Consider the following 12,759-nt stretch of genomic DNA (forward strand, 5'->3'; position numbering starts at 1 on the left):
GTCATCTGGGGTCAAATTGCCATAGACTGCTGCAGGTTCATGAAATTTGGTGGGAACAGCCATCTTAGTGAGGCAAAAAATGTGAAGGTCATTTTAACCGCGAAATTCTAGTTTCAAATGTAACTGGAATAGCCCACTTTAATTCTGATGTCACTTTTGTGGTGATGTAGATTACCAAAAAAAAATCAACATTTTTGGAGAATCAATTTTGATTTTCTATAACCATACACTTTCCCCATTCAGATCGCCAAAAATAAAAAGCACAGTGATTTACATTGCGCTACGCACAGGCACAGTGCCTAGATGTTGATCCACAAGCCTCAGCACACTTTACAGGTTGTTGCTGGCAACTACGGCCCCACATCATTCCATAAACCATTGAACAACAACACAGGGACTTACAGCTAAGAGGTGCATACCCTAAACTTTCCACAATAGACCATAGCAGCCAGGATCAGCTCCCCGAGTTCAGTATGGGTTACAATGGGACAATTAGCAGTAAGTTCCTTGTCCAGGGGAATTTCAAGCTAACTTAATTTTTACACGAGAGCGCATTTCTAACCACCACCGGGTTTGAACTCGCAACGCCTCGCACCATAGTCAAACGCCTTATCGATTGAGCTAACTTGACTGATTAGCTCAATATAATTGACTGACTTTTTCTTCAACATTTTTGGCAATGATATTAGGTGATATTAAGAAGAATTAAGTAGTGATGTAGCTGAAGTCTTTATTGTATCTCTCCAAAATTATCATTACATTTTAATTATTTTCTTCAAATCTTTGCAGACTCACATTGTGTCAACTATCTTGGAATGAAAGATGGTACAATAGCAGACAGTCAAATCACTGCATCTAGTACTCATTCAGCCTGTAGCACTAAGAATTCTCGATTGGACCAAACTGTTGCCGTAGAGAACTATGCGCTGTCTTGGTGCGCTAGTACAAATGATGTAAACCAGTACCTACAGATTGATCTCGGGGGATACACTCATGTGACAGGGGTTATCACACAGGGAAGGCATGGAAGCACTCAATGGGTGACGGAATATAAGGTTTCTATCAGCAGAGAGGGTAGCTATTGGAATTATATCAAGGATGCTAATAATGATGATATAGTAAGTAAAATTAATGTTTTGTTTAGTGCCAGTACTTGATCAATTAATTATACTAGCGGAGTAAACAGGAGCGATCACTAACACAGGAAGAATCATGCCTCAAAATCTAAAAATCACACAGTCGGCAAACCACAGGGTGGCAGAGTAGCAAGTTGTCAAGTGGGAGGGGGAGCTTCCCCCTGTCTATACCACTGAGTTGAATCATGGATTCAATCATCACAAGGAAATGTCAAAGGTCACAAGTAGGAGCACAAAGGTCATGCAGAGGTTACATTAAAGGAACATAGTTTTCATTTGTCCAATTCCTCCTCTTTCCGGACATAACTAAATGTCACATTTTATAAACATTGGATACTCTTGTTTGAACAAATCTAAATGTCATATGCTGCTATTGGTTTTTTTCTCTTTGTTGCTTTCAGATTTTTAGCGGGAATACTGATGTAGACACGCATGTGACTAACATGTTTCCTACCTATCTAACCATCCAATACCTGCGAATTGTTCCAACAAGTTGGTTTTCACATATTAGTATGCGGGCTGAGGTTCTGGGCTGTGCTGCTTCAGGTAAGCCTGCATTTTTGCATCATCTTTGGGCAGGAAAAACCTCCTATATGTCTTTGGCCCCTGAACATGTTTAAAACCAAACTGCCAAGAGGTTACATAGGAGGTTTTGCTTTAAACATGTTCAGGGGCTAAAGATGCATAGGAGGTTTTTCGTGCCCAAAGATTATGTTTGGGCCAATGTTCATGACAACTTTTGTACTTATGCTTGTGTGGGGGTGTGCATGTTTACCTGCAACCGAGGATACTCACAAGACTTTATTAAACTGCGGACCTATACTACCTGCAAACCAGCGCCGACCTCTCTTTGCGGAGGTCTGCGATTGGGTAGCGATTGCATGACAAATGCATTTTAGAGATAGGTCCGCTATTATGCAGTAAATATATCAACCTCGGTTGGTATAAGTGTATTTCGTGCTATGCACACACAGAATATGCCATTTTGGTCTTCGGTTTGCTGATTTGTTGTTGATTCAGCCATTCTCGATTGATGCAATATATAATGTCCATGGTTTCCGGCAGGCATAGGTAGGGTGTTTTATTTGGAGTGTGCATGCATCCTCATTTCCCAATTCGGATGAGATTCTTAGCTATGCTGTTTCTGGAAAGGATATTTTTTGTGTATCTTTTATTCGGCCACATCAATAGTAAATGTTCATGAAAACTTTATGTATATATGTTGGGGTGGGTGGGTGTGTTTTCTTTCTTTCTTTCTTTCTTTCTTTTTCTTTTTTTTTTTTTTTTTTTTTCTTTCTTTCTTTCTTTCTTTCTTTCTTTCTTTCTTTCTTTCTTTCTTTCTTTCTTTCTTTCTTTCTTTCTTTCTTTCTTTCTTTCTTTCTTTCTTTCTTTCTTTCTTTCTTTCTTTCTTTCTTTCTTTCTTTCTTTCTTTCTTTCTTTCTTTCATTTATTCATTTCTGTCTTTCTTTCTCTTTCTCACTCACTTGTTTTTTTGCTCTTTCTCTCCCTCTCTCGCTCTCTTGCTCACTCATGAACTCACTCACCCACTCACAAACTCACCCCTACTCATTCATACTCATTCATTAACTTAACATTCATTTAAAATTATTTATTACTCACAGAAATAGATCTGACTGGAGGTACCGCAACACAAGTTACTTACAGAAGTGATGGGGGTGGTTATCCATCAAAAGCAATTGATGGTAGCACCAGCATGGCTTATAGCACTTCCGAATGTACACATACAGGTAATAAATACAGGGTATTATAAATTATTAGGTGAAGCAGAAGTATGGTTTGGGAAATTTTCATGGGTGTCATAGCGGGTGAACCCGAAGGCTGATTCCAGTGTGACACTGAGCACACAATAATTTCCCATACCTGTGGGTAAGGATGTTGGTAGGGGTTAGAGATGGGGTAGGTATAGGATGGTAGGGATGGGGTAGTGTGGTAAGTGGTTATGGTAGAGGGGATATTTTAGTGGGGGTCACAGTATTGTGGGGTAGTGGATGGGGTAGAGTGGGTGTAGAATGTTAGAAGTAGTGGGATAGATCAGGGTGGTAGGAGTAGGGTGGTAGGAATGGTAAGGAAGGATGTTGGGGTCAGGGTGTGGTAGGGTAGGGTGGTGGGGTCAGTTGGTAGGGTTAGGTAGTGAGGGTAGTTGGGTGAGGGTAATGGGGTAAGGGTGAGGTGGGGTTGGATCTGATTGGGGTGTTAGGGTAGTAGGGTTGGGTGGGTAGAGTGGTGGAGTAGGGAATTATGAGATAGTGTATGGTGGGGGTGGGGTAGTATAAACTAAATCTACTTTATCTCATAGATTAAGGCTGAGGGTATAGTGGCAAAATCAGGTGATCGCAAAAGGGTTTGATAACCACCTTGCCTTAATTTGAATGATGTCTGCAGTGTATTGACTTACAATATGTTTCTATCAATTGTGCTTGAAGGGGGAAAGAGAAGGACTGTTTTTGATGCTGTGTTTGAGGGAATTCCAGGTCATGATTGTTCATTTATTTATCTTTTTCTATTCTTGTCTTAAAGATGGTTCTACCAGTTCAAGTCAGTGGTGGGCATTAGACACACACACCAGTCAGTGTATTGGATCCGTTGTCATTTACAACAGAGCAACTTGCTGCCGTGAGTAAAGCTACATACACATCTAGTCATTTTTGACCCTGTGTGACCTTTTGTGACCTCTAATGTACCCTATAATTGGAGTCCCCTGCTGCCGCATAGCAGTGATCTAGAGGGTCTATACTAATACCCCATGGTGTTAGACATGGGTGTTGAACTTGTCCATTTTTCCTAGACTATATAAATAAGCTATTATTTGACAAAGTTGAACCATTATACACATAGCCATCTATAAAAATTGTTTTAAAGATTGGTGGATGCTGGCTGCCCACTACTTAAAATATTGGGACTGTCTGTTATCTATCAAAGGGGAGAGGATAGTAGAAATTCTAGCAATTATTCTCTAAATAAATAGAGAATTACCTTAAGGTGGTACTACACCACTTGATAAATTTGTGACTATTTTTGCATTTTTTCTCAAAAAATAATAACACACTGGTAACAAAAGTTATGCATATTATAGGGGCAAGGAATCCGGTTACTACACTGTTATTTCAGTGATTCAAGACAAGCGGTATGTTATTTATGATAAGAAAAGAGGTACTGCTAAAATGTACCTCATTTCTTAACATATATAATGAACCACTTATCATGCGATCACTCATATTCAGGTAATCCATTTGAAATTCACACTCCCTGTGTGGAAGATTAATGTTGTATCTTCCATAGAAGTGTATGGATTTCAACTGGAATAGCCCAGTTATAGCAGCACAAAATACCAAAATTGTCAGGTACAAAAAGAAAAGGTAATACTAATATTTGAAAAGATACGGCTGATTTTCTGATTTTGGACATTGAACACGATATCATGGCATTACCCGTAGACTCTCACAATTAGATGTCACATATTCCTGTTATAAGTAAGCTCTTTGCTCTGCGTGCTAGCCATATGCTTCAATATAAAATTCCAAGTTTTAAGATATTTTCTCAAACTACTAAGAGCTATCTCAAAAACCACTGAACCAATACTAGACTTGTTTGTACTCATTTTAGTGCATTTTCATGATAATTCCAAATATGGTCATGAAAATTTACAATTCCGAAATTTGTGAATAAAAAAAAAATAGAACTTGTCGTCTGCAGTCAACACCCGCATGGAGAGAGTTAATATTTGGCCATGAGACGACATACAAAAACAACTCCCAACACACCTGCTGTGACATAGATCAAGTTATATCGCAACAAATATGGCAAAGAATAGTGCCCCCATTGAAATGATCTACTTAATGTTTGTTTGTGTGTTTGTTTGTTTTTATTGTGGAATAACCTTTTAATTATATTTCTTGTTCATGTTTATTAACATTATTCTCCTTTTATGGATATTTCTTAATTGATACAGCGGAGAGAATTGAAGGTCTTGTTGCCAAAATTGGAGACGATCCGGACTTTGATAACCCATCTTGTGCAGCAGCGTTGTCTACTGATGATATTAACAACAATAAAGTAGTTGAAATCCACTGTAACCTGGCTGGTCGCTACCTTTATTTCGAAAGATCGGGTACTACTGCAATGACTCTCTGTGAAGTCAAAGCTTTTGCTGGCAGTTGTTTTGGTAAGTTTAGCTCAATGTGACACTGGTTTGGGTTGTTTTGTATTTCTAGCTGAAATGGGCTGTTCCAGTTGCAATGCAATGGAAAGACACAATCGTAATCTCCGACACAGGTGGTGTAGATTTCAAATGGAGTCACCCATTCATCAGGTAACCCCATTTGAAATTCACACCCTTGTGTGGAAGATTAAGGTCATGTCTTCCATAGGGGGTATGGATTTCAACTGAAATAGCCTAATGTAATATGAAGCCAAAGTCTAGCAGTGTTGATATGATATTGGATGGATTGAGGGCAGTACACACATTTAAGGGAAGCTGTACAAGTTTCTCTTTTGCATTGACTGTCCCAATCCTTTCTGGTTGGTTGTTTGTACTTGGGGAGCCCTTGAGATTAGCATTGCTAATTGAGTACCCATTAGCTGATGTAGTGCAATCAAAATATAAAGTAAAATAGATTCACTAGGTTTATTTAAAAGGAAAAAACCTTTTATATTTTGATAATGATAGTTGATTATGTTACGAGAAAGGTAGAACATGTTTTAAGTAGTCAACTAACTATATGTTTTGTTTGTTTGTTTGATATGTTTTTTGAAACATGAACAATGTCACACAGGCTATAGGCAAAATATCTAATTCTCGATCATGAGAGAATGTGCCTTTTGTGTCAGCACACTATCTGTGGAATAACACGATCACCAGACCTACATGACGGAACCTTGACCTTGTAAATTGCCTAGCGAAGACCGTGTTTGAAAACTGATTGGTCAATTCTTAAAACCTGTGTTTGCGCCGTAAGCACAGCGATATTTGTGTAGTACGCTCGCAAACTGGCAAACATTTGTGCATACCCAAGTTAGCTCTCATGATCGAGAATTAGATATTTTGCCTATAGTCTATGATATGTAGCACGATTAAGGGAAATGAGTCTAGTGTCACTAGTAATATGTGACATGATCAAGGGGAATGAGTCACATATCGGCCCTCGTCGAAAATGAGTTTTACACATGTTTCTAAAGAGGACATTTAGAGCTTTCAGAAACTGTAAACCCCATGTTGATACGGCTTTTCTTTGTGAAGTTACGTCAATTCATCATTCGCTGAAAACAACATAAAACAAAAGAATTTTAACACTTTCTTTGCCAATATCTCAAAATCAATATTAGCGACATCTGACTCATTTCCCTTGATCGTGTCACATATTGGTTTTTATTTGAGTTATTGGCAAATAGTGCTCAAATTATTTTTGTTTCTTAATGTTTTCATCAACTTACAGCTTGGTGTTTTTTTGCCTATACCATGGTAACCAGAAATTCAATTTCCACATGGTTTGCATCAAAGTACCATTCTTGAAGGGCTTGTAAATAATGTAAAAAAATTAAATTATACATTTTCAACATTAGACTAATTTCCATTGATCATGTCAATTAATGGTCATGATAAATCATCTTATTTTGTATATGTGACCGTCCACGGCGAACGAGCCGTAAATTCCTCCCCCGGTCAATTTTGTTTTATTTTGTGTTTAAAAATAAACATCATAAACTTAAAAATGGTATATCATTTGACTTCAAGCGATATCCAGAAGCGGGGTTATGGTTTGTTAAACTTTGCTCCTTCAACAAAACTATAGCTTTTTACGTTTTTTCATGTGTCTCTTTTTCCACATTGTTGGCAATAAATATCAAGCAGTCATAATTGGCGGTCATTTCAAATCATCCCCAAGTCAACGAGGTTTAAGAAAGTTCTCTAATTGTTAATTGTTGGTTATGCATACCTGTACAAAATACAATGCCTGGTAACCCACCACTTGAACAGGATTTAGCAATATAAGCAAACAAAGACCAGAGCTATTAAAAGTTCTATAGCCATCTAAGGTAGAAGCTTATTATCCACTTCAACAATAGGATTATTGATTAGTTTTTGACTATCGAAATGAGACGGATGTCGGGCCAGCTTAAGTTACCGATGAATATGACCTTCGTACACATTTTACACCGTAACTCAGAATACAATTTAGGGAATTTACGGCTCGTTTGTGCTGCCGGGTCACATATACAATAACCTCTATCCCCATACAGATTCTTACTACTCCATGCCATCGGCAACACCATTTGTGGTACGAGCTGGTGTGAGTCACATCCCGACAGACAACAACCTGTGTGGTGGTCTCATTCAAGCAGGATTGGCATCATTTACTGCGGAGTGTGATAGGGCAGCAAGATATGTGTTCGTTCAGAAGTGGAAAGAAGACACCATTATGTCACTTTGTGAGGTTATAATCGGTAAGGAGCTATGGGTTATTCAAGTTAGAATTCATACACCCCCATGCAAGACATGATCTTAATCTCCCACACAGGGGTGTAGATTTCAATTCAATTCAATTCAATTCAATTTATTTCCATCAAAAGTACAAAGAATACATAATTAACACCAAAATGATTAAAAAACACAAAATGGAGGAGATGCAACAAAAGGCAAATACCTGCAAAAGTGTTGCGCCACACACATAACTAAACAAGACAAGTGTGGAGGCCTAACAAACAAAGGATAAACAAAAATAAATAAGTCAGTGTTGTTAATTTACCGGCAAATTAAAAATTTCACCCATTCGGGTAATGCCATTCAAAATTCACACTACCTGTGTGGAAGATTAAGGCAGTGTATGGATTTCAACTGGAATAACCCAATCATTTAAGGGCCATATCACTAAAACTAGTCTTCCTATATGTGACTGTATAAAATGGAAGCTCTTCAAATGCTATAAAGCTATTGGTTACTTTAAATCTACATTTTCTTTGAAGATCAAGATCTAGGAAGTCATAAACGATAAAAAAAAGTGTATGGTCAAGGCTAAAATGTTTGGATATCACCAGAACTAAAGCCACATTACTATATTATTGACCAAATTAAAAATTAAAACCCTTTAAAATGAGAATTTGATCACTTTCTACAAAATAAATTAACATTTTTACATGTAGCGGATTTGAACTCAGCACCCTCAAATTGACCTAACAATCTGTTAATATCTTTTAATATAAACTACAAGATTTCTATTGCGACCCACCTGCACAGGTACCCCCCCACCAAGATACCTGACTGGTACACACAGAGTACCTACATAGTATCAATGCTGCTGCACAGGACCCACCAGCAATGGTACTACACTGGTACTGCATAGTACCAGCCAATTAATTACCTTATCAACAGTGTATCTGTGCAGATGGCCACAATAGCAATCTGCAGCTGGTATTGTATCTTGCCTTTCTGTATATATATATTCCCTAATATAAACTGGCCTCAAAAAGAAACTTATAATTTTTCACAAGGTCATATCTTAAAATCCTGTTCATAAAAATGAACAAAAATTGTACAACGGATTACCAGACCTGCCAACTGTCCCTCATTTTGAGGGACTGTCCCTCATTTGGGGTTTACCAAAGTGAAAATGAGGGACAGTCCTGTTTTCTGAAAATTTCAGTGATGGCAAATTTAAATGTAAGAACAACAGAAAATGATGAAAATATCTCTTTAAAATTTGCTATAGCATTCTCTTTAGTCCATTGTGATAAATTCAGACCTGCAAATCCTTCTCTGAATTCTGAAAGTATTGCACTCCGTCTTTGAATTTATCTTTGAATTTGTCGATACCTGGTTTGTGTGCATGTACATTGTACAAGATTTTGGTCTCAATGTCCCTCATTCTGACTTCGGTAGTTTGGCAGGTCTGGATTGCTTCAATACTCTACTCTAAACACTGGTCAGTAATCAAACAGTGGTCCAACTGAAACAACAGCAAAATGCACTGACATGGAACAGCTTCTTGGACCACATTTACAGCCCAATAATTGGCACCCAACACAAGAAATCTGTGAGTTAAATGGAAAAGTATGGAACAAGACCTGTTTTTTTGACGAAAGTGTGTGAAAAGTAGAAGCAGCTCGTTCCACACTATTCCACTTATTCTTTTGAAATAATCACCTGTGTAAGGATCTAGTACGCACTCTCACAGATTTCTTTAGCTGGGTTCCAATTATTTGCCTGTGTATGTGGTCCCGGAAGCTGCTCCGTGTCAGTGCATTTTACTGTTGTGTCAGTTGCACAACTGCTTGGTTACTAACATGTGTTTATAGTAGAGTATTGAAGTAATCTTGTGTGCAATTTTTTTTGTTCATTTTTATGGATAGGATTTTAAGATATGACCTTGTTAAAAATTATAAGTTTCTTTTTGAGGCCAGTTTACATCACCTATGGTCCCTTACTATAGTTATGCAGTACACTGGCTTTATACATTGACAAGAAAGTGCCAAATAATGCCAACACTGGACATATTGTATCCACACTAGTACAATAAACATGAAATTACAAGTGGAAACATAACATGTATTGGCAAATAAACCAGAGTAAAAATTCCAGATACACCTGCCTGTGCTGGGACTTGAACCCCAGACCTCTCGCTTGCGGGGCGAGTGCTCAAATACACAGGACTAATCCACCAGGCTACATGAGCTGAAAAATATGTGCGTAATTTTCTTTCAGAACCAAAATGTGATAATTATCTTGGGATGCTTGATGGGACCATTACAGACAGTCAGCTGTCGGCGTCTAGCGTCTATGGAGGCTCAAATCACAATGTCAACCAGGCACGTCTGCTCTACCAATCCTCAGGTCAAGCATCATCATGGTGTGCTGGTACAAATCAAGTAGGGGAATGGTTCCAGGTGGATCTACTTAATACGACCAAAGTGACAGGGGTTGTGACACAAGGACGAGGCGATAGTAATCAATGGGTGACTCAATTCCTGTTTCAATACAGTGATGATGCGTCGTCATGGACAACTGTCGCAGATAGTGATGGGAATGATGAGGTGAGTTATCTGGATTTTGTTCAATTTGTAATAGTGAATATTGTATACTCTGATCAGCTCGTAATCAGCGGGAATTATTAGGCTTTTACCACTACGCCGAAAAGTAGATCCATGTTAAGAGTGATGTAGTTGACCTGCCTGGTCTATATTTTACGTGTTAAAGAAAGTAGACAAAGTATAGGATTTCAATTAATAATTTGTAATACTTCTGGCGAGATGTCACAAGACAATTCTCCACATAAGATATATTTATATTAATCCATGATGTTATTAGGACCGCCCGATTATGAGCTGATCAAACTATAGTGAACATGCTTTCATTGAGTAAAGATGCAGCTTATTTTGCTCTGAGCTTGTTGTCTTGTTTGCTACTGAGTTCTTGAATTTGCCTTCAATTTTTGACTTGAATTTCTTTTTTAAAGGGCATATCTATTGCAAAAACAAGTTTATTCAAAGAAAGTAATTATTACATTACAAGTTGACACTTGTTGCAATTTTTTTATTCATATTTCTCCTGAAAAAAGACAAATTGTGTTGGTAAAATTCCGGCTCGTACAGCCCTTTTCAGCGTTCGAAGCAAAATATTGATTTCCAATGCAACAGACTGATGACATCATTATATGAACGTTTAAAGAACTTTGCTATGTGTACGCATTAGGCCATATACTGTCACGATAAGGAACAGGGTGGTAACAATGGGGATGGTAGCGGACAAAAGGACCGAATGGTCTAGGACCGTCACTTTGACAAGAACCGTAGTCAGTGGGCAGTCAATTGACAAACCTACTTATAGTTGCGTAGCAACTAAATCCTGCTATTGCTATGTCCCTGTAGAAAACACACTCCACTACATCAAATCTTTTGTGTCTACGCTCTATGCAATCATTTACAGCACGCTATCCGCTACCTTCTCATGCGGCCAATATGCGAATATAAAATTTCCATGATCTAAAAATGGCGGCCAATTTGAACTTGACCCGACTAGGTCAAGGTGTTTTTTAAGGGTAACACACACTAAAAAATGGCAATGAAAAATGCGGCACAAACCACATTTAGATCACAAAATGAGTAGACTTCAAGTGAAGCAAGAATTAATTTTGAAACGTTGCAAGCTGAACGCGAAATTTTAGCCACAAACTAACCAGCTGCTCAGTGCTTACACTTTGATTTGAAATTAATGGGAGTTTAAAAGGTTGAAACACATCCCGTCAAAATCACATAAGGCAAAATTTGCCTGATTTGATACTTGATTCAGAGTTTTTTTCTGATGGAAACAACACCGGAAGCAACACAATATGTTCTGTGCATTGACAGTGTTGGCCATTCTCTCACAACGTTCATATCATGACGTCTCTGTAGTTTCAAGGACAAATCTGTCTCGTTCGAAGAAAGTCACTACTTAGCGGAATATCAATTTTAAATGACTTATTTTCTCAAAAGAGGCAGTCATTTTCATTGTCCTCATATTATTAGTTTTCCAATGATATGATGTTGTCCGAGCAATATATATGCCCTTTAACTACAGCATGTAGTTTTCGCTGTTTGATTTTATATTTTGTTGTCTGTCCCAGAAGAAAGCAGTTTATCTGCTTGAAATGTCTTTTTTTTTGTCTGTTGGTTTTGTTTGTTTGCTTATGTGCACAGTGATTTTCATCACTTCCAGTGTACTTTTGATCACTTCCAGTGTTTTCCTGACACTTCTGTGGGCTATGGAATTAGCAGTTTATTGGGCGTTGAACTTTGCCTGTTTTTGTGCCTGCATTGGTTGTTTAGTTTATGGTATCTGCTTATGTGCACAGTGATTTTCATCACTTGTTCTGGTGCACTTGTGTATTCCCATTGATCCCTGTTGTTTTTGCAGGTTCAGCAATTTTGTGGGCCTTTGTATTGGTCATTTTTGGCTATCGAACTTTACCTTCTTCTAATGCCTACGTTTGCTGTTTTTTGTCCCCCTCTACATACCATCTTGTCTGTATTTAACTTGTTTCACCAAGTCAAGTTGGTGTACCTTGGTCTTTTTCTTTTCAGTTATTCATATGTGACAGGATCAAGGGAAATGAGTCGGATGTCACTAATATTGATTTTGAGATATTGGCAAAGAGAGTGTTAAAATTCTTTTGTTTGATATTGTTTTCAGGGATTGATAAATTGACGTAAGTTCGCAAAGAAAAGTCTGTCAACATGGGGTTTTCAGTTTCTGAAAGCTCTAAATGTCCTCTTTAGAAACATAAAAAAATTATATAAGACTCATTTTTGACCAGGGTCGACATGTGACTCATTCGCCTTGATCAGGACACATGTATTCAAGGTATCCTCTTGTATCATTTATTGATCCTTGATGTGTTTTGTGTCCTTGTCCGTTGGATTCACCATTACCCACTTCAACTCATAATAGTCCAAACTTAATACACAGCCATTGACTACGGCTGTGTCTTTTTTCTTACAGGATCTTCTTCTTTATTTCTTTCTTCTTCTTCTGTCGACCTTTATATATGCTCTAGCACTGACATGCTTACACCGATTTTGACCTAACTTGGTCATAACTATCATTGACCATGCCCCTACATGTCACATGAAA

At 37.9% G+C, this 12,759-nt stretch overlaps 1 protein-coding gene across 1 annotated transcript in view; it reads left to right on the forward strand.

The window, feature by feature from the left end:
• Window positions 1-12,759, forward strand: part of LOC140166652 (uncharacterized) — a 172,689-nt gene that overhangs the window by 62,179 nt on the left and 97,751 nt on the right. Inside the window, 6 exon segments of the mRNA XM_072190151.1 lie at window positions 395-498; window positions 790-1,074; window positions 3,675-3,770; window positions 5,107-5,319; window positions 7,395-7,598; window positions 9,853-10,181. Coding sequence (XP_072046252.1) covers window positions 395-498; window positions 790-1,074; window positions 3,675-3,770; window positions 5,107-5,319; window positions 7,395-7,598; window positions 9,853-10,181 — 1,231 coding nt within the window.

The sequence above is a fragment of the Amphiura filiformis genome, chromosome 12 (assembly GCF_039555335.1).
Source record: "Amphiura filiformis chromosome 12, Afil_fr2py, whole genome shotgun sequence".
Classification (NCBI taxonomy): domain Eukaryota; kingdom Metazoa; phylum Echinodermata; class Ophiuroidea; order Amphilepidida; family Amphiuridae; genus Amphiura; species Amphiura filiformis.